The sequence below is a fragment of the Daldinia childiae genome (assembly GCF_008694065.1).
Source record: "Daldinia childiae strain JS-1345 chromosome Unknown Scaffold4, whole genome shotgun sequence".
In the NCBI taxonomy this organism is placed as follows: Eukaryota; Fungi; Ascomycota; class Sordariomycetes; order Xylariales; family Hypoxylaceae; genus Daldinia; species Daldinia childiae.
Genome location: NW_022984645.1, coordinates 794,071 through 817,434, shown reverse-complemented (window position 1 = coordinate 817,434; position 23,364 = coordinate 794,071). Strand labels below are relative to the sequence as shown.

The 23,364-nt window shown below is 45.1% G+C and overlaps 8 protein-coding genes across 8 annotated transcripts; 5 read left to right on the top strand and 3 right to left on the bottom strand.

Moving 5' to 3' along the window:
- Window positions 1-657: 657 nt before the first annotated feature.
- On the top strand, window positions 658-2,774 carry GL218_04532 (uncharacterized protein; the record flags this gene model as incomplete). The annotated part of the gene is made up of 3 exons (XM_033581148.1): window positions 658-808; window positions 864-2,398; window positions 2,562-2,774. The coding sequence occupies 3 exons, from the start codon at window positions 658-660 to the stop codon at window positions 2,772-2,774; spliced, it is 1,899 nt and encodes a 632-aa protein (XP_033435968.1).
- A 1,182-nt stretch (window positions 2,775-3,956) lies between these two features.
- GL218_04531 (Kinetochore-associated protein NNF1) lies at window positions 3,957-5,132 on the top strand (the record flags this gene model as incomplete). The annotated part of the gene is made up of 3 exons (XM_033581147.1): window positions 3,957-4,226; window positions 4,420-4,547; window positions 4,853-5,132. The coding sequence occupies 3 exons, from the start codon at window positions 3,957-3,959 to the stop codon at window positions 5,130-5,132; spliced, it is 678 nt and encodes a 225-aa protein (XP_033435967.1).
- A 1,435-nt stretch (window positions 5,133-6,567) lies between these two features.
- GL218_04530 (putative G3BP-like protein) lies at window positions 6,568-8,388 on the bottom strand (the record flags this gene model as incomplete). Its single annotated transcript, XM_033581146.1, has 4 exons — window positions 6,568-6,870; window positions 6,922-7,992; window positions 8,057-8,131; window positions 8,191-8,388. The coding sequence occupies 4 exons, from the start codon at window positions 8,386-8,388 to the stop codon at window positions 6,568-6,570; spliced, it is 1,647 nt and encodes a 548-aa protein (XP_033435966.1).
- A 4,118-nt stretch (window positions 8,389-12,506) lies between these two features.
- Window positions 12,507-13,736, top strand: GL218_04529 (uncharacterized protein; the record flags this gene model as incomplete). Its single annotated transcript, XM_033581145.1, has 3 exons — window positions 12,507-12,691; window positions 12,745-13,084; window positions 13,149-13,736. 3 exons carry the CDS (start codon window positions 12,507-12,509, stop codon window positions 13,734-13,736), a joined length of 1,113 nt encoding a protein of 370 aa, XP_033435465.1.
- Window positions 13,737-14,105: 369 nt separating this feature from the next.
- GL218_04528 (Protein RTA1) lies at window positions 14,106-15,128 on the bottom strand (the record flags this gene model as incomplete). Its single annotated transcript, XM_033581144.1, has 3 exons — window positions 14,106-14,581; window positions 14,638-14,889; window positions 14,948-15,128. The coding sequence occupies 3 exons, from the start codon at window positions 15,126-15,128 to the stop codon at window positions 14,106-14,108; spliced, it is 909 nt and encodes a 302-aa protein (XP_033435466.1).
- A 645-nt stretch (window positions 15,129-15,773) lies between these two features.
- Window positions 15,774-17,127, top strand: GL218_04527 (uncharacterized protein; the record flags this gene model as incomplete). The annotated part of the gene is made up of 3 exons (XM_033581143.1): window positions 15,774-15,842; window positions 15,914-16,653; window positions 16,707-17,127. 3 exons carry the CDS (start codon window positions 15,774-15,776, stop codon window positions 17,125-17,127), a joined length of 1,230 nt encoding a protein of 409 aa, XP_033435473.1.
- A 160-nt stretch (window positions 17,128-17,287) lies between these two features.
- Window positions 17,288-18,119, bottom strand: GL218_04526 (putative acetyltransferase C18B11.09c; the record flags this gene model as incomplete). The annotated part of the gene is made up of 3 exons (XM_033581142.1): window positions 17,288-17,407; window positions 17,481-17,877; window positions 17,947-18,119. The coding sequence occupies 3 exons, from the start codon at window positions 18,117-18,119 to the stop codon at window positions 17,288-17,290; spliced, it is 690 nt and encodes a 229-aa protein (XP_033435474.1).
- A 1,620-nt stretch (window positions 18,120-19,739) lies between these two features.
- Window positions 19,740-20,636, top strand: GL218_04525 (Acyl-protein thioesterase 1; the record flags this gene model as incomplete). Its single annotated transcript, XM_033581141.1, has 1 exon — window positions 19,740-20,636. The coding sequence occupies one exon, from the start codon at window positions 19,740-19,742 to the stop codon at window positions 20,634-20,636; it is 897 nt and encodes a 298-aa protein (XP_033435475.1).
- Between the last annotated feature and the right edge of the window lie 2,728 nt (window positions 20,637-23,364).

Here is a 23,364-nt window from a genome sequence, read left to right as displayed (position 1 = left end):
AGTGGATCCTATAGGTATAACTGTGAAACGGTAAATCTCGAGCCCGTTGTTCCGTACCTATGACGGAGGTAGTTGATCTGTACAAAGTACATATGTACATGTAACTTTGTTACATGCCGTTACCAGATTACGAGAGTGGAGACGAAGAAGTTGGGATTAGGAAGCAAGGAAGGCAGGGGTTTTTGCTCGTCACCCCGCAACCCGACGGTGAAAACAACGCAGGGCCAGCTGAGGGCGGGAGCTTTCCCCAATTCCCTGCCAGCAAATAATTTACATAATTTACATAGTTATCTGCAGTGCCATGTCACTAAAGCCATCCAACCTCTCAAGATGTCTCTTTCGTGATTAGGTAGTTTTCCTTCACAGAGAGTAACCTTTTTTTCTTTTCCCTTTAAAAACATTTTCGGCTTGAAGTGCTTTTTCGGCCTACGATACAACGTATGAGAAGGATAGGACTAATTTTAGCTATTCATATACCGCTATAACTCACCGCTTCATACCCAAGTTCGAACAGATTTGTCCCGACATTCTGGGTAGCTTGTAACCATACATTCCGAAATCCTTAAGAATCTGGCATTCCGCATTCCTACCGATTTTTCCTCGTGGTGTCTCTAGGTTCGTTATCTGAACTGTTCGTCCACGAGCATTTTCGCGGCCATGGCGTCGGCCGATGCGCTATCGGCGCCCGGGTCGGCGACCTATGCGTCGGACACGATGGTGGTAGGAGACGGGACTTGGGACTTTACCAAGAATACTTTCCTGCTGCCGAACCTGGCCGGGCTAAACTTCGAAACTATGCGATTTAATGGTAAACCGATACTCCTCCCTACCATAATATCTAACAAAATCTGAACTTCTATTAGGCATGGGCAACCGTTTTGCAACAGTAGAACAATACCATCAATTGGTAACAGGCCACGGTATTCTTGCCGTTATAACCTTCCTCTTCATCGTGCCGGCTGCGGTTATGTACGCGCGATTTAGGCCATATGGCTCTCTTATTCGGCTGCACGCATATTTAAACATTCTTGCTGTCGGTCTCAGTACGGTCGTATTCGTGCTTGGGTGGTTTGCCGTGGGCCCGAGTCGAAGCTTAACGAACCCTCATCATGGAATTGGACTTGCTATATATGTCATGATTCTGGTTCAAATGATTGGGGGTCGTATAGTGAAGAATATTCGAAGAAAGTCGTTTAAACTCATGCTTCATCGCTGGCTAGGTCGAGCGATTGCGATCTTGGGAATCGTTCAAATTCCCCTTGGACTTACGCTTTATGGGTCTCCCTTGTTTACCTTCGTTCTATATGCCGTGTGGATGGCATTCTTGTTCCTGACATACTTCATCCTCAGTTGGCGACACGAAAGCAACCGCGACCGGGAGGACCTGATGATTCACGGCGGGCGTTCTGAAGGTGGGTTTACGGAATCGGAACGCAAGTCCGGACGAGGAATGGGATGGTTGGGGCCGCTAGCGGCAGGAGCTGGCCTTTGGGCACTTTTGCGAGGGAGAAAGGATCGCGAAATAGACGAAGAACGAAGTACTAGCATATCGCAGCCACGAAGTCGTCCACCTGAGGTGATCCCATCTCAAAGAGGCTCTGCGAGCTACTTCGAGGATGAAAAGGTGTCTGATAGGTCCGATCGCCGTGAAGGAGGTAAATCGAATTGGTTGGCTGGCTTAGCTGGGCTTCTTGGGGCCGGCGCGCTGGTTAAAGGTACTCGAGATAAAAGAGAAAAGCGAAGATACGGCGACGAAGAATATTCTGCTGTCGCGACCGACACGCCCAGTCGATTTAGCCGTCCAAGCCGGGTCCGGAAGAGTGCTACTGACGGGTATACCGAGAGTGAATTTAGCGAAGATCGGACAGAGCTCCACGCCCGCCCAAGACCGCACACTCCGCTACTACCGGGCCCTGGTCGTCCTACTGCTACTACAGTTCTAAGTGGTGGTACCGAGCCTATGACACCACGCGCATCCCATCCGCGACCACCGATTACAGAGAGCAGTTACATTTCAGACTATTCGTCATACGTTAGTCCGTCGAGGCGAGCTATCGATGACGAGGAGAGTAAGGCAGGGAAAGGCATTCTTGCTGCTATCGGGTTAGGTTGGTTGGCTAAGAAGATGAGGGGAGATGGCCAAACGGATGAGGAACGACGGAAAATGGAGGACGAGAGACGGGGCGGACATCGCGGGTCAAAATACACAGGCGATGGATACAGTACGCCAACAAAATCAACACAACGCCGGGTACCACCTACCGCTCCAACCGCCACAACCTTGACATACGACACAGAATCGTCAATGTTTGAAGATCGTCCTCCGGGAACAAGTGTTAGCGGGCCACCAATGCCACCCTATGGTGCGCGAGGTGGTCCACCTCCAGTACCAGTGCCAGTACCAGTACCAGTTTCTGTTCCCGGCTCCCATTCGAATCCGCACTCCCGCTCACAATCGCACTCGCACCACTCGCACTCTCACTCGCATTCCCACTCCCGGTCAAGGTCGAGATCCAAGAGTGTTATTACTGACCCAGTTTCGATGCCGTCAATGCCACCAGACCCTCACGGAGTTCTTCATCCGCTGCATCCAGGATCAGGCACCGAGTCTTACTCATCTGCTGGAAATGGGACACATAGACGGGATGAATCCCGTCGTCGTAGAGACGCCGAAGAAGCTGCCATGGCGGCTGCTGCTAGCGCTGCGGGTCTCGCCGCAGAGGAAGAAAATCGACACCAAAGGGACCGTAGTCAAGTTTCCAGTCAGCCAGTAAGCGTGAAAGTGAAATATCACGATGATAGGGATAGGAACATCACATTACGACGTATCACACAAGAAGAAGCGGCGGCGCAAAACCGACGTAGCCATAGAGGTAGATCGGATTCCATTAGTACTTTCTCGGAGAGCGAAGCACCTCCCAGCCGTCAACGATATCGACGCGATTCTAGTTCACACAGGACTGCAGAAGAGGCTGCAGCGGAGGGATTAGTTTCCGAATCAATGTCGCCACCAACGCCTGTATTTGCTGGAGGAAAACGAGGAGGAAAAGATTCGGCCTATTATTCTGGCCAGCCAGGTCCTTCTGGCGGACCGCCCCCAGCTGCACCGACCGTTTCCAGTTTGGAGACTCCGGCGGCAAGTCGTGCGACGTGGAGTGCGATAACCCCTTCTCCAGCAGGCCCATCAGATTCGATAGCTCCATCAGCTGCAGACCGAAGACGAAGAAGACGCCAAGAACGAAGAGACCAAAGGCCTACGGATACCGTAGAATTTGACTAGTATCCTAGGGATTCTTCATGATCTCTTCTTACACTCATTGTTCGGAGTTTTGGCGTCTACTTTGATGATTCAACTGGTCTATGAAAATGCATGTATTTCAAGGGGCAGCATATAATGGCTGGTTTCTGCCCTCGGGAGATAATGATGTTTAGAGAGAATTAGGGCTCATGATAGTGTGGGTAATGTTTTGCATGATATCCCACGATATCCGATCCATTATTTTCTATTTTATGTGTTAGTGTACTGTACTGTAGTGGACGAGCCTTACAGAATGACAATATGTATGACCCCGAATAGAATGAAATGGACTTTCATCGTTTATAATATTTTAACATGCAAATTTGTGATTAAAATTTAGAGGTAAAGGTTAACGAGATGCTGCGAGGGCAATTCATAACGATTCATAACAGCGTAAATCGATACACGTGCGGTCGCGACGTATCGATAAGCTACCGCAACCCAAAATCGCGGTTCACAGATAGAATCGCGCGTATCTAATCAGTATTATTAAACTTATTAAACTTAGCATCATATTTAATTATTTTCATGTGATCCAATCCCCATCCTTCATACCTACCTACATAAGGACAAGTCCTATACCATTGCACGCCAACGTATCAAACCATAGGCTAACTAGCAGACAAATTGTCTCAACAACTAAGCTGCAATCACCGCAATGGCAGCAGTAGCAAGCGGACAAGAAACAACAGCAGCTTCTCAGCAAGCGCCGGCATCCCCCCCGCTACCGGCGAGACACACGGCGCTGACTCCGGGGTTGCGGGCGTCGCGGTTCCAACAGGTGCTGGACTCAAGCTTGTCGCATACGCTATCCAAGATCGGCTGGGACAACTTTGCAGCCTGCTACCCGACCATCGCCGCGCAGGCGCCTGCCGTGCTGCGCGCCGTCCAGAAGCAGATGGTGGATCGCTTGGGCGCGCTGTGTAAGGTGAGTCGCTACGATTTGTTTACTCCCGCCGTAGTATTAGGTAGGGATAGGGGGGTGCATATTTACCTATTTTCCCTTTGCGCGAAAGACACAAATATCCAATGTCATGGTCTTTTTAAGTTCTTATAAACAGACGGAAAGAAATAAGGAAAGCCGTGAGAATATATATATATATGCTTACATCTGCCAACAGAAAGAATTCGATTCCGTCCTGCAGGGCCGTAACGTGGTGGCTAAGCTTAACGAGCTCGAGAGCCTGGTCAGCGAGGCCGAGCGCAGGAGGGACGACGCCGGCGTGGTTGGGTCGGAGGCGCCTATTCCGTAAGTGGATATTCTACTTTCTCGTTTGTTATGTATATAAGTCGCAATTAGACTGTATTCTTTCACGTACGACCATAGGATCTGGAAAACTCGGGATCCCGTCCGCTCTCCCATAGATAAGCCAGATACCGCCAGATTAGTAGTTGGGTCGGTGACGACCAGCGAATCCCTGGTGTTGTACGTTTTCTTTTTGACTTTTTGATTTCTTTTTGGTTTTTTTTTTCATCGCTATTTTTTAGTTTATTCTATTTTTATTACTCCTTCTATTTATTAGTAATTGGTAAAACATTGGCTAACTTGCAAAGACCGCACATGCTACCTCCGGACCAGATTTTGGCAGCACATCTAGCGCCGCATCTGGCACAGCAACAATCGCAACTTAACGCAAAATTGCAAACAGTACAAGCGCATAACGCAAAACTATTTAACGATATCCAAAAGCAGCGCACCGAGATGCAGTCTCTCATGGCGCTCTTACAGAAGGTCTTCGAGGACATCGACGGTGCTAACAGCCAGATGGATGATGTTGTAGATGATCTTGCCAAGGAGACGAGGACGGTGGAAGCTGAGATGGCCGAGCCGTGAAGAGCATTATTATACACTCGTAAATTTTATTAATACTAGTGTTGGTACAGGCTCTACATTCTGAGTCTACGAGTCCTGAGGAATGGGATGATGATGCATATACATGGTGTTCTGGCGTATAAGACGACTGGTTTATACCGGCTCGAATCAACTTAATATTTGGGTCCTTTATACATAACCGCTATACGTACATAAGATATCATTTTACAATCAGTAGCAGCAAATTCAGCATACTTTTCCATATTTGCAGACCTATTTATTATAGCTAATATTATGATCTCATTTCTTGTGATTGCATCTCTGTCTTTCTATATTCTTAGGAAATAGGATATCACTGTTTTATATCTCTTTGAGCTACCTAACCAGACATATTTCTGGTTTTTTTTTTTTATAAAAAAAAAAGAAGTACTTATCATTTGGACGAATGAACCAAGAGTCTGTAACCAACAGCTAAACCTACTAAGTTCTACATTGCAACCGAACTAATAGCAGAAAGCGAAAACTGGGCTAATCTATATGCGCCCATAACATGGCATTCCGGTATGACAAATTAGATGCGGTTGGACGCGTATACGCGCCCGAGGGACAAAGCAGGGTAGCTAACTAAGGATCTGCGTAATTTCGGCAACCTGCGTACTGCCGCATGCAACAAGACGGGACAAGCGAGTAGGCCTGGGTGTCGAAGCTACATGTATCCATCTAGCTGATCTAGATCTTACATTCCAACAGCCTCCTTCGAGATTATCCACCTATCACGGCTCGTGAGGCTACCCGTTGAATTGACCATTGTGGAACAAGCGTTTGAAATTGAACGGGATTATACAAATATGGAGATCAGATAACTTTTTATTGATGCCAAACAATGGCATAACTCGTCTTAATAGAAACCTCTTAGCTTGTAGATACATATTCGGCACCGACACATAACTAAGGTATGAAAGACGCAAGATCAATACCGCCATTGACACCAGTAGTCCAGTCATAGCATTACATTAGGTAGTACACAGTCTTTTTTCAAGAAAAAGAAGTCTTTTCACTTTGCCCCTATTGTACAACTGTACAAATCTGGCCCCTTGAATTTCCCAATATCACCCATTCACTCCTCCCATGCAGATGAATGCCAACTTTTCCAGCCTTCCATCAATGTACAAACCCCCTCTCCAAGCAGAAGAGGGAAGAATTAGCTAAAGGGATGATGGTGCAATGATATATGCGTGCTCAAATTAAAACCAACTCGAATACGCCTCCAAGAGACACCCGTGTAGGCTCGAGTCCAAGTCATAAACCACCCCACCTCTAAACTCCAAAATCCTGCGTCTAACGCTTTTTCCAAGGCATGGTAGCGACGACTTCTGGTTCCGTAGGAGTTCCGAGTCCACATACACGCCTTGCCTACTTAAATTTCGTAAGACCTCGTACCGTAATACTAGGACGCTCATGCATTCGTAGCTTGCGAGGCACCTCGGCCTCGAGGCGCACCGCCGCCACCTCTACCACGACCCTGTCCTCCAAAGTTACCTCGTCCACCCTGACTGCCAGACCGCCCTTCAAATCCTCCGCGTCCCCCCGGGCGATTCTGTAAATTTCCCCGCCCTGAATTGTAGTTACTACCACCATAAGCGCCTGCTTTGGGGCGGCGGGGCTCCACGACGATGCTCTCTCCGTCAATCACGTGAGGATTCGCAGCTACAGCAGCTTGGTACCCTGCGTGCGTGGCGAATTCCACGAAGGCACAGTTCTACAAAATGTTAGACTATATATCACAGTTGAACATGGTATAGTGACTTACCTTCTGGCGATTGATGTCGAAGTAGACTAGTTCACCATGCTGTGCTAATGACGCCCTTAATTCGTCCTTATTTACCTTCTCCGTGACGTACTTGACATATCCCATGGTGCCATCCTTGTCAGTCTGGGGTCCGGAAATCGACTGGGGTCTATTCTGTCGCTTCGAGTCGTTGCCAGCTGTCTGCCACTCCGTAGATGTCTCTTTGCTAGGCGTAGCGGGGGTCGCAGTCTCGGAGCTTTGGGACGGAGCGGGAGCTTGGGCTGTTGCTGACTGGGTGGGTGCGGCCGGGCGTGATTGCGGCGCTGTTGCAGGGGCTGCAGGGGCTGCAGGAGTTGCCGGCTTCGTCGGAAGAGGCACTACAGGTCGGGGACCCGCGCCGGCAGCTACTCGGCTGGCCCAGGTCATGGGCTTAGGTGGCTGAGTCGGAACCGGAGCCGCAGGCGCTGCTGTAGTGGTTGCGGGGGGTTGGCGTACTTGAGCAGGGGTCGGGCTTGGGTCGGCAGGCTTCTCTGGCTCTGGCTCCTTAATCTCTTCTTCCACGATCTCTTGGGTCGTCTCTTCAGGCTCAGGTGCAGTAGTCTTAGCTTCCGGCTCTTTAGCGAGCTCTGGGGCCGCTGGCGTTTCACTGGCGGCCGTCTCGGCTGCTACGTCACCATTGGTCGGAGTGCTGTCTTCGGGAGTCGCGCTCACATCCTCCAATTTCTTGTCGACAGCGCCCGCATCAAACGACGCAGGCTCCTCAGTAGGTGCCGCGGGCTGTGCTTCTGGCTCCTCCTTGGTTGCCGGGGCAGCCTGGGTCGCAGGTTCTACTTGCTCCTCCTGGGCAGTTTCAGCCGGCTCCTCGTCACCTTCCTCGTCTATGTATCGAAGAATATCGTTCAAGACGAAGTATCCGGATGGCTGCTGGGCAAGGACGAAAGTCTGAACGAACTTCTTGGGGTCGCCGGCTTTGTTGGAAGTCTCACCAATTACCTGAATGACGATATTGTCGTACGAGGCCTGAGAGTCGACGTTGGAGACACGAACCTTGCAGTCTTGAAAATCTAGCTGCTTGATGCGCTCCTGGATGTTCTATGAAAGCGCGTTAGTACGGAACAAAATCAGTAGGCATAGCGTAGCTGTTGAAAAAACATACCGGTCTACCAACAGAAACGTTGGCGACCTCAGCCTCTAGGCCATAGACGAACTGAGAGCGCTTTGAATAGAAAAGCTAGGTAGATAAATTAGTAAACCTTGTTCTAATAAATGTAGCATGCGTTCGAGACTTACGTGAAGCTTCTCCGGATTTTTGCTGAGGGTGGTGTAGTACTGCTCGACGAAGAACCAGGCAACTTCATCCTTTCCAAGATTGTTGTTGGAGCTGGTAGTACTTGTTTGGTCAACAGAAGGAGCAACGCCTCCGGAAGTTGTGGCAGTAGGACCTCCCGAGAATTGGTCGGTATGGGTGACGTTGCCGTTTGTCGCCATGGTTGCGCTAGGTTGTGAAGAAATTTGCGCGCCTGGTTGGGTAGAAGCGATCTTATCGACAAGGTCAAGAAGAGGGGTGCTCAATAATGAAAAAGCTGCCTCTTATTAGAGATGCTGCTAATTCTACGAGCGACTTATACGGTTAAGCGGAACCTGAAGACTTTGTACCTGCTTCAGTGGCGCGATAGAAAATTTCGGGACGAAACGTTGTGTCTCGCAAGGGACAAAGCAGGAAAGAGTCCGGATTAGGTGGGAGGAGAAATCGAATTAAATCGATAGTGCTAGGTGAAGGTAGAGGGGAGAGGTAGTTTTTTTTTGTTTTTGTTTTTTTTTATCTCTTGAATGTGAATGGCGGGGAAGGAAAGGTGTTCGTCAATACCTAAGGAAAGATTTGTAAAAGTGTAGGTATGTAGAAGTGGGTGATGGATAAAATGGAGGAAGGTTTATTAGAGTTGTGGTGGAGAAATGTTTGTTGGATGCGATTGTGATTTGGAGATTTGTTTAGACGGGTTCGGAGAAGGTAGGTACGAAGTGGGTAATAGGTAGGTAGTAGGTAGTAGACACCTAGTGGGAGGACGGCGGGCAGCACCTGCAATACTGCAATACTAATAATTATGTATTACTGTTATTGCCTTCTGTACCTCTGTAGAACACAGCGGCACGCTAACGTAATCGGGTATCGAGACGGACTAAGACGGGCGGGGAGAAAGATCTAAGTCCGCGCGGGAAAGTACGAGGGTCGAGGGTCGATAATGATGACGAATATGATGAAATATGAACAGTGTTAAGTTTTATAGAATGAAAGAAAGCTTGGGTGGCGACAGAATAAATTTCTGTTAGGTACCTAAGGTAGTGTAGACCTTAGAAATAATAAGGTATAGAGATGGAGTCTGAGAGTTTAGGTTGAACTACTAAATTGGACTGACTACTGGTAGACTGATGAGATTGGGGATGACTGACTGGAACGCCAGATTTTGTTTTTTTTTTCTTTTCTTTTCTTTTTTTGCCGTGGGTGGGCATGTACCTAATCTATGTAGGTAGGTAAGTACCTAGAGGTAGTCTTCACCAATTCTCGAGAGAAATGGGCTCCATCTAATTAGAAATTTGCCAAACAATTGGAAGTTGCAATACCGTATCGGATATTTATCGGCCTTTCCTTTTTTCCCTTCTTTTTCCCCTCCCTTCCTAGATAATATCCTCATTAGGTTAGATTTCGAATCTAATCCCCACAAGGCTCACAAGTTTTCCATCTGAGATCCAAGCTTAGGCCACATAAAAGTCTATGCATACTGGGTACGGCTAGGTACGTGGTACGTAGGTACCTAACCATAAGCCTTTTCTTTGACTTAGTCATCATTACATATCTTTCAACTCCAAACTTCTTCTATCGATAAAGAAATTGTAGATATGAAATACTTCATTAGATAACTTGCTTTTCCATTTATAAAATGTGGTTATATAACTCTATGTATTAGTAGTAATTTCTTCAAATACGCTTCCTATATTATTCAATTGCTCTAATATTTTATTATTGATGAAATGCCAGGCATACGAAGGCATCTAACACAAGGACCTAGGTACTTAGATAGGTCTGGGGATCAATCAAACGACATAGTTCAAGCATGTAAAATACCTACCAAGAACCCTGTTGGCTAAAGGAATGTGTACATAATATTTATAAAAAAAGATAAGTTAGGTACTATGTGATTCGTGCGAAATTGGGTAATTAAGGTCCATGCTTTGCAAGTTTGCTAGCTTTAGGGGCTGTTACTGAAGGTAGCATCCATTTGGCAGTCCATCATCAATTTTGTTATCTGTAATTGGAAGTAGTCTGAAAATAAACCCGCGCATCGAGGAAGACTTAAGCGAGTCTTGCCATCTCATGTATTACATCCTCAATACGTAGCCCTCCGTCTGGTCGGTTGGGTAGCCTGCCTAACTAACCTCTTTACAATCCTCCCAAAAGATTTCTTTTCTCAAACTTCACCATCTTCATGCTACCCTCTGCTTTCCAAGCATAATAACAACCCATAATTCCTACCAAGGTAGAAGCAACATACAAGACATCATGGATAATGAGAAGACCTATTACAGTCCATGCGACTCGCCTGCTCCGCCAGACTTCTACTGTACTACAGATACTACTTGCATCGTCCTTGCAGCCAATACAACAGTTTTATGCTGCCCAAAGGAAAGCAGTGGAAATTGTCAAGAAATCAATGTCATCGCTTGCGACCTGGAACAACAGGGCCCCTTTTCGAGTGTCCAAACCACAGTCAAGGAGGGAAAGCTACCGAAATGTGGCACAGGCTGCTGTCCTTGGGGTTACCATTGCGGGTCCGATGACTTTTGTTACATGGACGAAGATCAGAGCAAGCCACCGCCGATATTGCAAAGCACGACCAACGTGATAATTAATCATCCATCTACTGGCATTTCATCCTCTTTGCAGTCTATTCCGACGACTTTCGACACGTCAGTCACTTCACAGAAACCTTCGTCACCTTCATCGTATGCCGCTCTAGTGACACTCGCACCCTCTTCCGGGGACCCAAGCACCACCGTGAATGCCGACCCAACTGATTCATCAGGCGTAACTCTGAGCACCGGCGAGATAGTAGGGATAAGCCTAGGGGGTTTCTTCAGTATCGCACTGGTAGCCCTAGTCGTATGCTTCATGCGTCGTACGCGAAAATCTACTGAGCCTTCAGGTGACGATGAGCAAAGCCAGGATACAGGAATGCTAGATAATAAGGATATGGAGAAGCTACATGATCTCCACCGAGAGCTTCACGGCACTCCAGTCTTCGAGCTACCTGGTTAAATAAAGCACAGATGATAATGATGATGATGATGATGATATAACCAAATGACCTTCCTAATCGGACAACACAGAACTGTGATATTCAAGTAAGTGCTTAATATTCTATTTTGATATCTATTATTATCAAAGCGTAACTGCAGGTCCTAATAGAATATAGGCACACAACCCGCTTTTGCGTATACCGGGTGAAATTAGTTAGCACTTCACTTATGATGGGCTTGATATCCATATCGGCTCTTCGAAGACTCGCGGCTTAGGTCTCGCGAGAAAGGAGCTCTGATACCGTCTGCTAGAATACTAGTCAGGACAATACGGCAAGGGCAAACATGATGAACCCCCGATGCGCTATTAGTTAAATACCTACCTAGGGTAGCTAGTATAACGATCACGTTGATTTTAAAGCTGTGCGAGGTCTAATTTCGAACCCCCAAGATATCTACTTGAGCTGTAGCATTATAGAACGTTGATATGATATTCTGTCGTATTAGGCTAATAGTTACCTCTCAATCAAATTTGATAAATTTGCTGGCAGCCTTTCCAGTACACTCTACTTTTGATTTGACCCCGATTGTGGAGTCGATGATAACCCTTCTATAAAAGTGCTTGCATAGGAAACTATAGCATATATTTATGAACTAAGCTATATATCTGAGTCTACAACCATATGTTTATTAAGGAGGGAGAGGGGGTAATGACAATAATATATCGTAATTTTAGACATAGAACTTAACGGCAAGTATCAGAAACGAGTATCTGCCTCCTAACCTGGAGTATTTCTAGAATCCTAGCCTCGCGTTAACAGCCAACATTGCCCAAGCTAAATCCCTAAGGATATAAGACCGATTTGGCTTAATGCTTATAATCATTTCCCCGGAAAGTCGAAAGCCCCTGGATTCTTGGGATGTCGAGGCGCTGAACCAATTAGAATCTTTTCTCGGGTTCCTTGTGGCATTATGTGAGGTACCTGAGAATCCCTGTAGCTGTACAGCTTCGGGAATCCACAATGCCGGCCCTATCGAAGTCAAGTATGGTACTCATATTGATACTCAATATGTACGATATACCATGCCGAAGGTTCTAAAAAGACTTTGAATGCTACTTGCAAGGGTCCCTACTTCTTATGCCTTGAACGCGAGAGCTCATCGGGTTTCGTCAACCTGAGGCGAGACCCAGTGGGGGTACACCGTTAGATTATATGAACCAGATCTTTCTCTGGATCCTACGATCTATAAACCCCCCGAGCTTCCTGCGAATAATTCCCTATCAACCTATCTCTTCTAGGTGTACGGAAATCATGACTTCCTACGTCTTGTTGTTGTCACTTCTTCACGTCGCCACCGCTTGTGACAAGGTTTACCATCTATCTGCCCAGCAGTGGAATGGAAGTGTATCCTCAGAACTACAATCGGTTCAAGGTGGACTAGGCGCTTTCGACCAACAAAAGATCCTACCTTATCCTAATAGTACAAGTTTTGACTGGTGAGAACACTACACGACGAGGCCTACTATAACGTGTTACTTATTCGTTTTAGGTGGTACTTTGATGCGTTATCGACTTCTTCGGACAATGAGTCTATTGTTATTAATTTCCTAGAGGCCGGAGACTATGCTGTGACACCGCAAATAAGTGGCAGTCTGATCATCTCGATCGTAGGAACATTCGAGAATGGAACAAGCTACTCATATGGTGGACTCGCATTATATGGGGCGAACATCACTACGAATGATGAGAGTATTACGAGCCAATGGAAGGGACCCGGCATGAATATGGCTTTCGAGGGGTATCTAGACCTAAAATATAACAGGATATCTTATAACGTGACGCTCGATTACCCTGCTGTGGGAATTTCCGGTTCGCTGCTATTACTTGCCGTAAGCTCACTCCTCATCATTGCCGACCCCTGGATATTTCTCTGACTATATATCTTCTCAACAGAGAGCTCCCCCACGATATCCTTGCGATCCTAACGTCCCCGGTGTAACGGAAGAAGTTTCCCCTGGCTTGGGTTGGGCCAATGTGGTTCCTGATGCCGATGCTACACTAGACTTGACTATAGGAGGAGAGCACATACGGTTTACCGGAAATGGGTACCATGATAAAAACTGGGCTGACCGCCCGTTTACGGAACTACTGGATTTCTGGTACTGGGGACGTGCCCGCGTAGGTCCTTATTCTTTAGTCTGGTTTGATCTGAAAGCGCCAGATGGGGGACATCACCAGTCAGGATATATATCGAATGACGGTGAGGATATTTCTATCAGCTGCACAGATGCTTCGGCAAAAGCCATTCCATGGGGCAATAACAGCGAATACCCTCCTAAGCCAATTACCGGTCCACCAGAAGGTATTATCGTCTCATTCGATATGGGCGAGAAGGGTACTTTCGTTGCCAACATCACCACTCAGCTACTGTTGGCAGACTTCCACACCTACCAAAGATATATAGGTCCAGCGACCGGTGGATTTAAGGATGGAGAGACCTTTACTGGGAAAGCTTTATATGAAATAATGCATCTGGCCTAATTAGACGTTGGGGTGGGTTCGAATTATTCATATTGGTCTAGTACCACCCTAAATTTGGTATGACTGTATACAGCCTCAAAGCCATTCTAGGGTTACGCTTCTTTAATGTTCTAGATTCGATTCTTTATTGATGATGTTATCTAAATTTTGAAACATATTTGGAAATTGACGAGTTAATTCAAATGAAGGAAGTGTGAAAGCGAAGAGTCAATGATTTAAGTCAAAGTAACTAGTTTAAGAATCATTGTTTATTATTGCTTTAAGATAAATCAAGTGTCTTTCTCCAGTTAATACTAGTTAGTGAATAATCTAGAATACTCCTCCTCCAGGAATGAAGTGATATAAATGTAAACTAAATGAGTTTACTCGTTATTTCTCAGTCGTATCTGAGCCTTCGCGTCTTTCCTTTACTCCGGTAAACACCCCAGTTAGAAGTTTTATTCCATTTGCTTTTGGTTCCTGTCCGCGAAGAAGGATACCGATCTCGCTAGGATGATACCAATTCATCCAAAGCATTGCTATTAGAATCAATGCGGCATCAAAGACGTATAAATATACCTCCGATCTGACTAAAGTTCCATCGGTGCCTTGGAGGTACTCTATAACTCGAAACAGACTCCGCACCCAGATCATAACACCTGTTACGTATAGTGTAACCAGGTAATGCTTCCAGCGAACTTCGGGGGCACTTGCTTGAGCTGTAGGTGCGTTACTCATTCGGCGATGGAACATGCCCGCGAAGACGACGAAGGCTCCAAAGAAGCCAAGCTGCACAAATAGACCGATGATGATTAAATATTTGCCAATGTTGCTGGCAGTACCGCCTATAACCATCAAACCGCCTCCTATAATATGGTTAACGAGTTATTTTTACCGAAGGATTGTGATGAAAGTCTCATACCAGATGATTGGAAGAACAGTGATATGACGTCGCCGCCGACGAAAACTTTGGTAAGCCATCGTCGTCGAATGGGAATGTATGACTCTCCATTCGTCAACTCAACGATACGGCCAAGAATCATATAGATCGATGCGGCCATGAGTGTCGGTGCGATAAGAATGAGGCAGCTTTGTATGATATAAGGACTGAGGCTCCAGCATCCGGGATCTTCTAGGCCACTCTTAATTCGGCTAATGTAACCAATGAATTCACCTGCGATTAGGAGGTTAGCGAAGAAATAGGCTAAAGTAAGGTGCTTGGAACCGCATACATATACAGCCGATGACGAGTGCAAGAAGATACCAAGTCCTCGTTATATATAGTTGTGCGACATGGATGGCAAGAGTGATGCCAAAGAGCACACTGAAAATAGCTGCCGCCGTTGCTGAAGGCTCATATCGATAAAATGCCCATTTCGCGTCCTGCCAGTTAGGGTCGCCGCAAGTAGCCATCGTGGGCGATATGATGTTTTGGTCAGAGATGTTGATCCGAGTATATAAGAAGCCCAGTATAGAGCGGTAGAATACGATTAAGAGTATAATAAATGATTGAGATTATTTCGTAAGTGAAAGTTAGAGTGAAGTTTATTGTTAGAGTTATAGAATACATATTTGCAAAAGTTTGTTTATATATTCCTTCCATTGGACTATTCATATTCCTTTCGTAGTATCTCGCAACTCTTTTCGTAAGTTTCGGTTGACACAGCCCATTTAGAAGTGGAGAATGCCCGCGTTTCTAGTTTCTAAAGAACAAAGTTTGTTAGATAACTGTCAATCTGTCATGCTAGACCTTCTAGACTTATCTGTTTTAGATCTTAAACATACACTTGCGACTTAGTTTAGGAGATTAGGAGATAGATCTGAATAGGGGATCTGCCTAGTTTCAAGATAAGGTGGAACATAACTCGGATAACTCGGACTTCTCGTATATCTACAAATATTTTATCCAATGAGAAGCGCTTTTTCGAGTCGCATTCGGCATAATTCGTATAATTCGTATTTTTATCAAAACTTACGACGAGTTACATTTTCTTACCATCTATTTTTCATTATCCTCGCTCGCGTAACTGCATTAATAGTCGTACTCGGTACCTCAATATGGCTACAAGACGAAGTCATCCGAAGTCTCGTAACGGCTGTATTATCTGCAAGCAGAGAAAAATCAAGGTACATCCATTGACTTATACCTAGCCACGTACACACAGTACCCGCTCATATTAATATTCTATTCTACCTAGTGCGACGAGTCGCGTCCAACCTGTGCTAATTGCCTACGATACGGCGCCAGCTGCAGCTTTACGCCTCCTAAAGTTGCTTCTCTCCCCGTGATAGCTCGTACTCGTCTGCCCATCGGAGACTTATCCTCTCAATTACCAGATGATACAAACTCTCTAGGCACCGACTTGCAAACAACTTTTACTAATCTTGGCATATTGGCCAACCCCAGCTCCACATTATCAATCCCATCTGGACACGACGAATGTCGAGATTTTGAACTATTGCACCACTATTGTACTTTTACAGCCGATTCATTATCTCAACGTCTAGATAGACGTCACATCTGGAAAGTTGTCCTACCACAAGTCGGTTACGAACATGACTTCGTTAGGCATGGCGTTCTCGCCCTCTCAGCCATACATAAAGCGTATTTGAACCCGAGCCAACGGCAGATCTACTTAGTTCTTGCAGCGCACTATCAATCCCAAGGCTTAAGCGGTTTCAGAGCCATATTGCCCCGCATTACATACAACAATTGGAGAGCTGTCTTCTGCTTTGCTACTATCGTGATAGTTTATGTTTACTCACTGCCATTAAGGATAGATGATCTGAGGCTTGAGAATCCTGTTCACAACTTATTGGAACTGTTTACGGTTGTTCGAGGGCTGCGCGCTACTCTCGAACCCTTCACTCATCTAATAGCAAAAACTGAATTTGCACCAGTAGTTCATGGCATATGGATTCCTGAAGAAGAGAAAAGGTATCTATACATTCGTTTCTTAGCCACCATAGCGTTGGTTAATCTTGCGATAGCGTCCCATCTCTTGAGCATACCCTGCTTCCTCCAGAAACATTTTCTGTTCTATCTTCTCTACGACCACTGATTCAAGGGAAATTACCTCTTCCCAAGACACACCACTATGAGCGTGCTATCGATGGGTTGGAAACATGTACTAAAATTGTAGCATATGCCGGTTCATATGTTGAGCCTGGCATGGTAATATGGTGGTCATGCATACTCGACGAAACAATTATTAAGGACGTGGAATCATCTGATCCGCACGCTTTAATCCTCTTGGCACATTTCCTAGTGCTCATGAGCATCACAGAGAGGGTTAACTGGTCCGTGAAAGGATGGGCGAAACCGGTACTTGAAGATATTGAAAGACGTTTACGTGATCGGCCCAGATTTATAGGTCATCTTCACTGGCCGAAGGCTCAAATAAATCTATAGTCCTTTGGAAAAGAGATTCGACAATATTTTCCAATTGTATTTGGTTGGATAAAAATTTAACTGCTTAGTCGGTCGCATCTATCAAAGCCGAAGATTACGATTCATACGAAGAAGTTTTTTCTTTTTCTTTTTCTGTAACCCTCCATTGACATTTCCAGGTTTATGACTCGGGTGCCTCGAGCTTACTTTTTAGAGCGTCCTGTTCAGCTTTAAACTTTCGCTCTATCTTGCGAAGTATCTTAGCAGGGTTCCCAGCCGCGCAGTGATAAGCGGGAACATCCTATATAGAGATAATTATTCACGGTTAGACCGTCTATAAGCTATTGGTAGTAACAAGCTTAGGCTTTACTCACCTTGGTCACAACACTTCCTGCACCAATTGTACACCCAGCCCCGATCGTCACACCGGGGAGTATTATCACATTCCCGCCTAACCAGCAGTCGTTACCGATGGTAATCGGCTTACCGAATTCTGGTCCGTTGGTGCCGTTGCGTAGGTCCGGATCCAGGGGGTGTCCCCCGCTAAAAAGGGATACGTTCGGCCCAAAGAGAGTTCGTGACCCAATCGACACCATACAGGTATCAATTATAGTACAGTTAACATTTATGAATACATTACTTCCGACTTTAACATTGGTACCATAATCCATTCTAATCGGTCGTTCAATCCAAGGATATTCGTGAAGGATCGCATCCTCTTCTTCATCTGTTGTTGCGGGAGGAGGAAGAGGGCGATCGTCCTTGGTTATTCTGCCTAAAAGGTCAGTGTGCTATTCTAGCAGCCTAACTATTAAATGGCGTTTTTGAAAACCCGCTTACTCTTTCCAGTATTCCGCGATCTCGCGGCGGCTTAACTCTCCAGCGCTGTTGAGTCGGCCAAGTATGCGTGTGCATCGTTGTCGCTCAGCTATCAGTTGCGGAGTGAAGCAATAATAAAGCTCCCCGCGTTCCATGCGAGCGAGGTTCTCGCCTTCGTCGACTTTTGGCACCATAGTAGAGAAAATCTAGAAGTTTTTGGGCGAAAGGATAGGACGGAGAAGTAAACGAGGGGCGATGTCAGCTTAAAACTATTTACGTGTGTGAAAACGGGCTGTGAAATGTACCAATGCTCTCTTGTGAGGTATTGGGTTAGTTTTGAATACGAGCTGCTATATGAGTGGCTACCTATAGGTGGTATATGTGGTATATGTGGATAAATATTTACCTAAGGTACCTATGCATATTTACATAATATACCAAGGCCATTAATAATACGGCTAGTCTGCAGCGCCAAATCGACTTCCAGGACTATTTAGTAGCTAAGAGTTCGGATTCGCGGTTTGAACTTGTTACTATTTGAATTTGAACGTTGCGAAATTAACTTATGTTAAGCTCAGCCTAGTAAGCCTTTTAATGTTCAAGTGTAGTATAGTAGCTGTTAAGAGCTTAGTGAAATAATAACAAAAGCAATACTATAATCTTGCTACTCAACCTCCCCCAATCACATTATATAAACTATATGAACTATGTAGTTCGTAAGCATCCCATAATTATGACGAGAATTGTGTAGCGTTTGAACAAGTACACTCTATGGAAAGTCTTTGACTAACGCCCCTTTTCTAAATAGTAATATTACAGACCTCATGGTAATCATTTAATATTGGTACCATGTAACGGGCGGGCCAACACATAATAAAGATCATAAGCTTGAGATCCAGACCAAGCGCGTCGATGATCATAGAATCGAGTTATACTATAAAGTTGGTTACCTCCAAGAGGCAGACGTTAAGAAACTCAAAGCATCAGCTCAGGGCATAACACCAAAGTTTTGCCAAAGGTGAATAGTTGACGTTTTCAAGGACCTCGAAAGAAAGTCTCTTGTATCGAGTGGCACTGGTGATGCATGATATCAGAACATGGAAGCTGACCCGTATTCACATGATGTACTTCCTCTTAAGTTGCTTCTAGAATCCCATCCCAAATAAATTCTTAATACCCTGACCATCTCATATAAGAGTTTCGCAGACTTGATCTAGCCTGTCACTCTATATGTATTTTATTATGATTTGAACGCGGCCTAATTATTCATTTGGGTAGGTATACATATATTTACCAAAATTGTAAATTCCAGCTATAGTACCTATAATTCAGCTGAAGACTACCTACCATATATAGACGTTCGGCTGACTAAGTAGTACAGATACTTAGGGCTGGATCTATGACGGAAGTAGTATTTTAACTTAGAAATTACAGCTGGAAACTTAATGCAACACCTTACCACCTTCTAACTACCTCATCACGACTTTATTATAAGCAAACAGGTAGGTACATAAACTAAACCTACTTTGTGATAATCAAATGGGGTATATTCAATATATTCAATATATTCAATATATTGAAAACACAAACAATTTCTTTCACACGTGGAACCTCTTTATAGACGTCTCACAATCAATCTATCCTTAGAAATCCTAATGTAAAACAATAGATCAAGCTTTAGTTTTACTATTAGTTTATTATAAATTCCAAGGCATAAAACCTTAAGGCCCACGCTCCCGCATGCGCCAACTGTCATACACTGGCCTGGCATTCATAAGGAAATAAATACATACCGACTCGAAAGTCGAGAGACCATGGGTTCAGAAATCACACCTGGCACTAGCCGTTCGTCACCTTTTATTGTCGAGCCTACGTCAAATCATACCCACAGCTTCATCCTTCTCCACGGACTTGGTTCAAATGGACGTAAATTTGGGGAAGAATTACTTGAGACTGGTGTCATATCTGGTGGCAAAAAGCTGACAGAAGTATTCCCTGGTGCACGGTTTATATTTCCTACAGCTAAGCGCCGTAAATCAAGCATGATAAGACACGCAAAGTTGATACAGTGGTTCGATATCGCCTCTCTGGATGACCTCTTCTTCAAGCCACATACCCAAACCAGGGGGCTTGTGGAGTCCCATGGTGAAATAACCCATCTGATCAAAGACGAATGTCAAAAGGTTTCCCATCAAAACGTCATATTAGGTGGTCTCAGTCATGGTTGTGCAATGGCACTATTCTGCCTTTTTACATCTTGGTTTCCTCTCGGAGGGTTCGTGGGGATGAGCGGATGGCTACCATTTCAGCCCGACATCGATAGCCTCATAGGAAGCGAAGGCGACACATTCGTCTTCGGCAACGACGCTAAATCTATCGATGAAGATCCCTTTTTCTTAACCGAGGTATATGCCCAAGCAGAAGAGAATCCAATTGCCCCAGTGATCGAGTTTTACGATGATTTACTGGATTCCAGTGGCATTCCTGATATCAACAGCAGAGGGACATCACTTTCAACGCCGGTATTTCTCGGACATGGTGCGGCCGATGAAAAGATCGGATTGTCTAATGGGGAGGCGGCCCAAAGAATCCTCAAATCAGTAGGCTTTGACGTTTCATGGAAAGTCTACCAGAGGCAAGGGCATTGGTATAAAATTCCAGATGAGATAGATGACATAGTCAATTTTCTCCAGGGAAAATGCGGCATGTGACTCTGTTCTGTTGGATGCAAAACTACACAGGCAATCAGACAGTTTCGTATATAATAATCATAAGACCCTGCATTTGCTGAAGATACAATATATTACGGGGCTCTGCGCCTGACAGAAGACCTGAGGTGAGTGTTAAGAGCCGAATTAGAATAATAATATTATAAGAATAGTGAATTTTTAACTATTGTAAGGTCTTCATTCATGCCAAAGTAAAGTAGAAAAGCGTGCTATTGGCATAGAAGATGATAGGTCGGGAGTACGAGCATGAAAAGGGGACATATCTTAAATTAAGAATATACTAACTCATGTGTAACAAGGATAAGATCATTTACTAATATGTGTCTGAGTGATATACTCGTTTTTAGGCTGGCATAAGGAGGTACTCTTTGTATGACATAAGACAAATAACAAGCAAAGGATACATATATTCCACAAGCACCTACTCTCTATCCGCCCCTAGTTTGCCAGTGTGCCTTTCAGACCAACTTACTTGTTTAGAAGGAACCTACTGGCTTGTTGTGAGACACCGCTATATTTTGCTTTGCTATCATACCGTGTTAAATCCGATGGCTATATCCTCAGATTTAGAGCTCATATATGGGCGAAGGCCGTCTTTATACCATTTCCCCGTTCTTCCACATAAGACTGATACTACATCTCTTACAACCGTCAGTAACTTCATAACTGACTACTAGTATAGCTTGGTGGGTTTCTGATGTACACAGGTCAGTATATTAAAAAGACTATGCTTATAATATAATAACTAATGAATACAACGACGACAATTTTTGACAATACTTCCATCGTGTTCGGGCCTCCTAATTTGACGCCAGATGGGACATTACTAAAGAACATAATGATGCACCAAAAGCTGCGGGCATTGCTCCTACCACCTGCTATTATTGAACAAATCTTGATAGAACCAAACAGGATTAACTTCTTTAAGAATCTAGATTTTCTCGCATATGGAGGAGCACCTTTTAATCATGCAATCGGTGCCAGGCTCTTGAAAGTCGTTGAACTAATCTCTCCTTTTGGGTCTACGGAAACGCACCCAATACCACAGCTGGCTCTTCTACGGGGTGACTAGGCCTGGATAGAATTCAATCCCTTCATCAAACACAAAATACAGTTATTTGACCCCGACGAAGGCACATATGAGCTTGTTCTCTTCACAGGTGAGACTAATAAAGACACCGCCGCTATCTATCATAATCTACCCGGCGTCAGCGAGTTTCATACCAAGGACCTATTCACGCATCACCCCAGCTCTTCAAATACTATGGGCACAAAGACGATATTATCGTTTTGAGTAGCGGTGAAAAATTCAACCCCATTCCGTTTGAACTCAGCATGCAAAGTCATCCTGCTGTTAAGGGCGCCTTGGTAATTAGGGACCATAGGACACAGGCAGTGTTGCTTTTAGAACCAGAAGAAATCACTCTTAACGAAGAGAATATAAACGAGCTCTTAGACAGGCTGTGGCCACATCTGGAAAAATCCAATTTACTTGTTCCGGGCCAAGGTCGTATTCACCGCAGCAAGGTCATTTGTGTTTTGCCAGACAAGCCATTTATGAGGACTGCCAAGGGGACAATAATACGGAGGCTAACAGAGGAAGCTTACAGCGAAGAAATCGCGAAGCTATATTCAGATACAACAAGTAGAGGCGTTATAGTGGATCAGAAACTGGAACTCCTACCCCCCTACGAAGTTGCTTCTGTTACCAATTTCTTACGCAGTATTCTAGCGGTGCATTTCCCTCTTGGCTCTACTATCTACGGAGAAGATGGTTTGTTCACGCATGGTTTGGATTCGATCCAGACGATAGAAATAGTTTCGACTTTACGGCACAATCTTTAGCCTCTGACTTCCAAGTCCGTCGAAACGATCACGCCCATGGCTATCATTGGATAACAGCGTGGTCATGACACCTAGCGAAGACTCGAACGTCGTTTGCGCGCGTATGGTCGATGAATAGTGACGAGTTATCTGAAGCAATTGCCAAAGGAGTCTTCTCAAGCAGTAGAACGGACGAGACCTTCAAAATAGCGATTATTGGCTCGACAGGTTATCTAGGATCCCATCTCTTAGCTTTATTGAAACTCCCTGATATTTCTCAAATTTACTGTTTTAATCGATTGAACAATGCGCGAAAGATACATGAAGAAAATCTTCACGAGTTAGATGAGAGTTTGGTACCACTTCTATATAAACTAAAGTATATAAAAGTCGATAATGAGAAACCGTGCTTTGGTCTTGAGCATCGCGAATACGAAGAAATCGCCAACGAGGTCGATACCATTGTATACAACGCATGGAGACTTGATTTCGGCCTCTCGATTTGCTCGTATTACACGTTCCTAAAGGTTATCGTAAATACAAGTAATCTCGCGGCTATTAGCAAACGCAACATCCACGTTGTATTCATCAGTTCTGTTTCCTCAGTTAGTCGAATGGCCACGATCACCACAACACCTGAAGCTCCTATTTCAGATTCCTTAGCTTCCTTGGACATGGGCTACGGACAGTCCAAACACGCAGCTGAGCGCATACTCACAGCCGCAAACGAGGCGTCCGGCATTCCGGTATCAATTATACGGGTCTGCCAGCTTGGTGGACTTTCTCCTGGGAAGCCTGGGAAGTGGGCTGACCAGGCTTGGCTCTCTGCTCTGATACGCACGGCGAGGGCTATTAAATGCATTCCTGAGCACGTCACAGCAGTTGA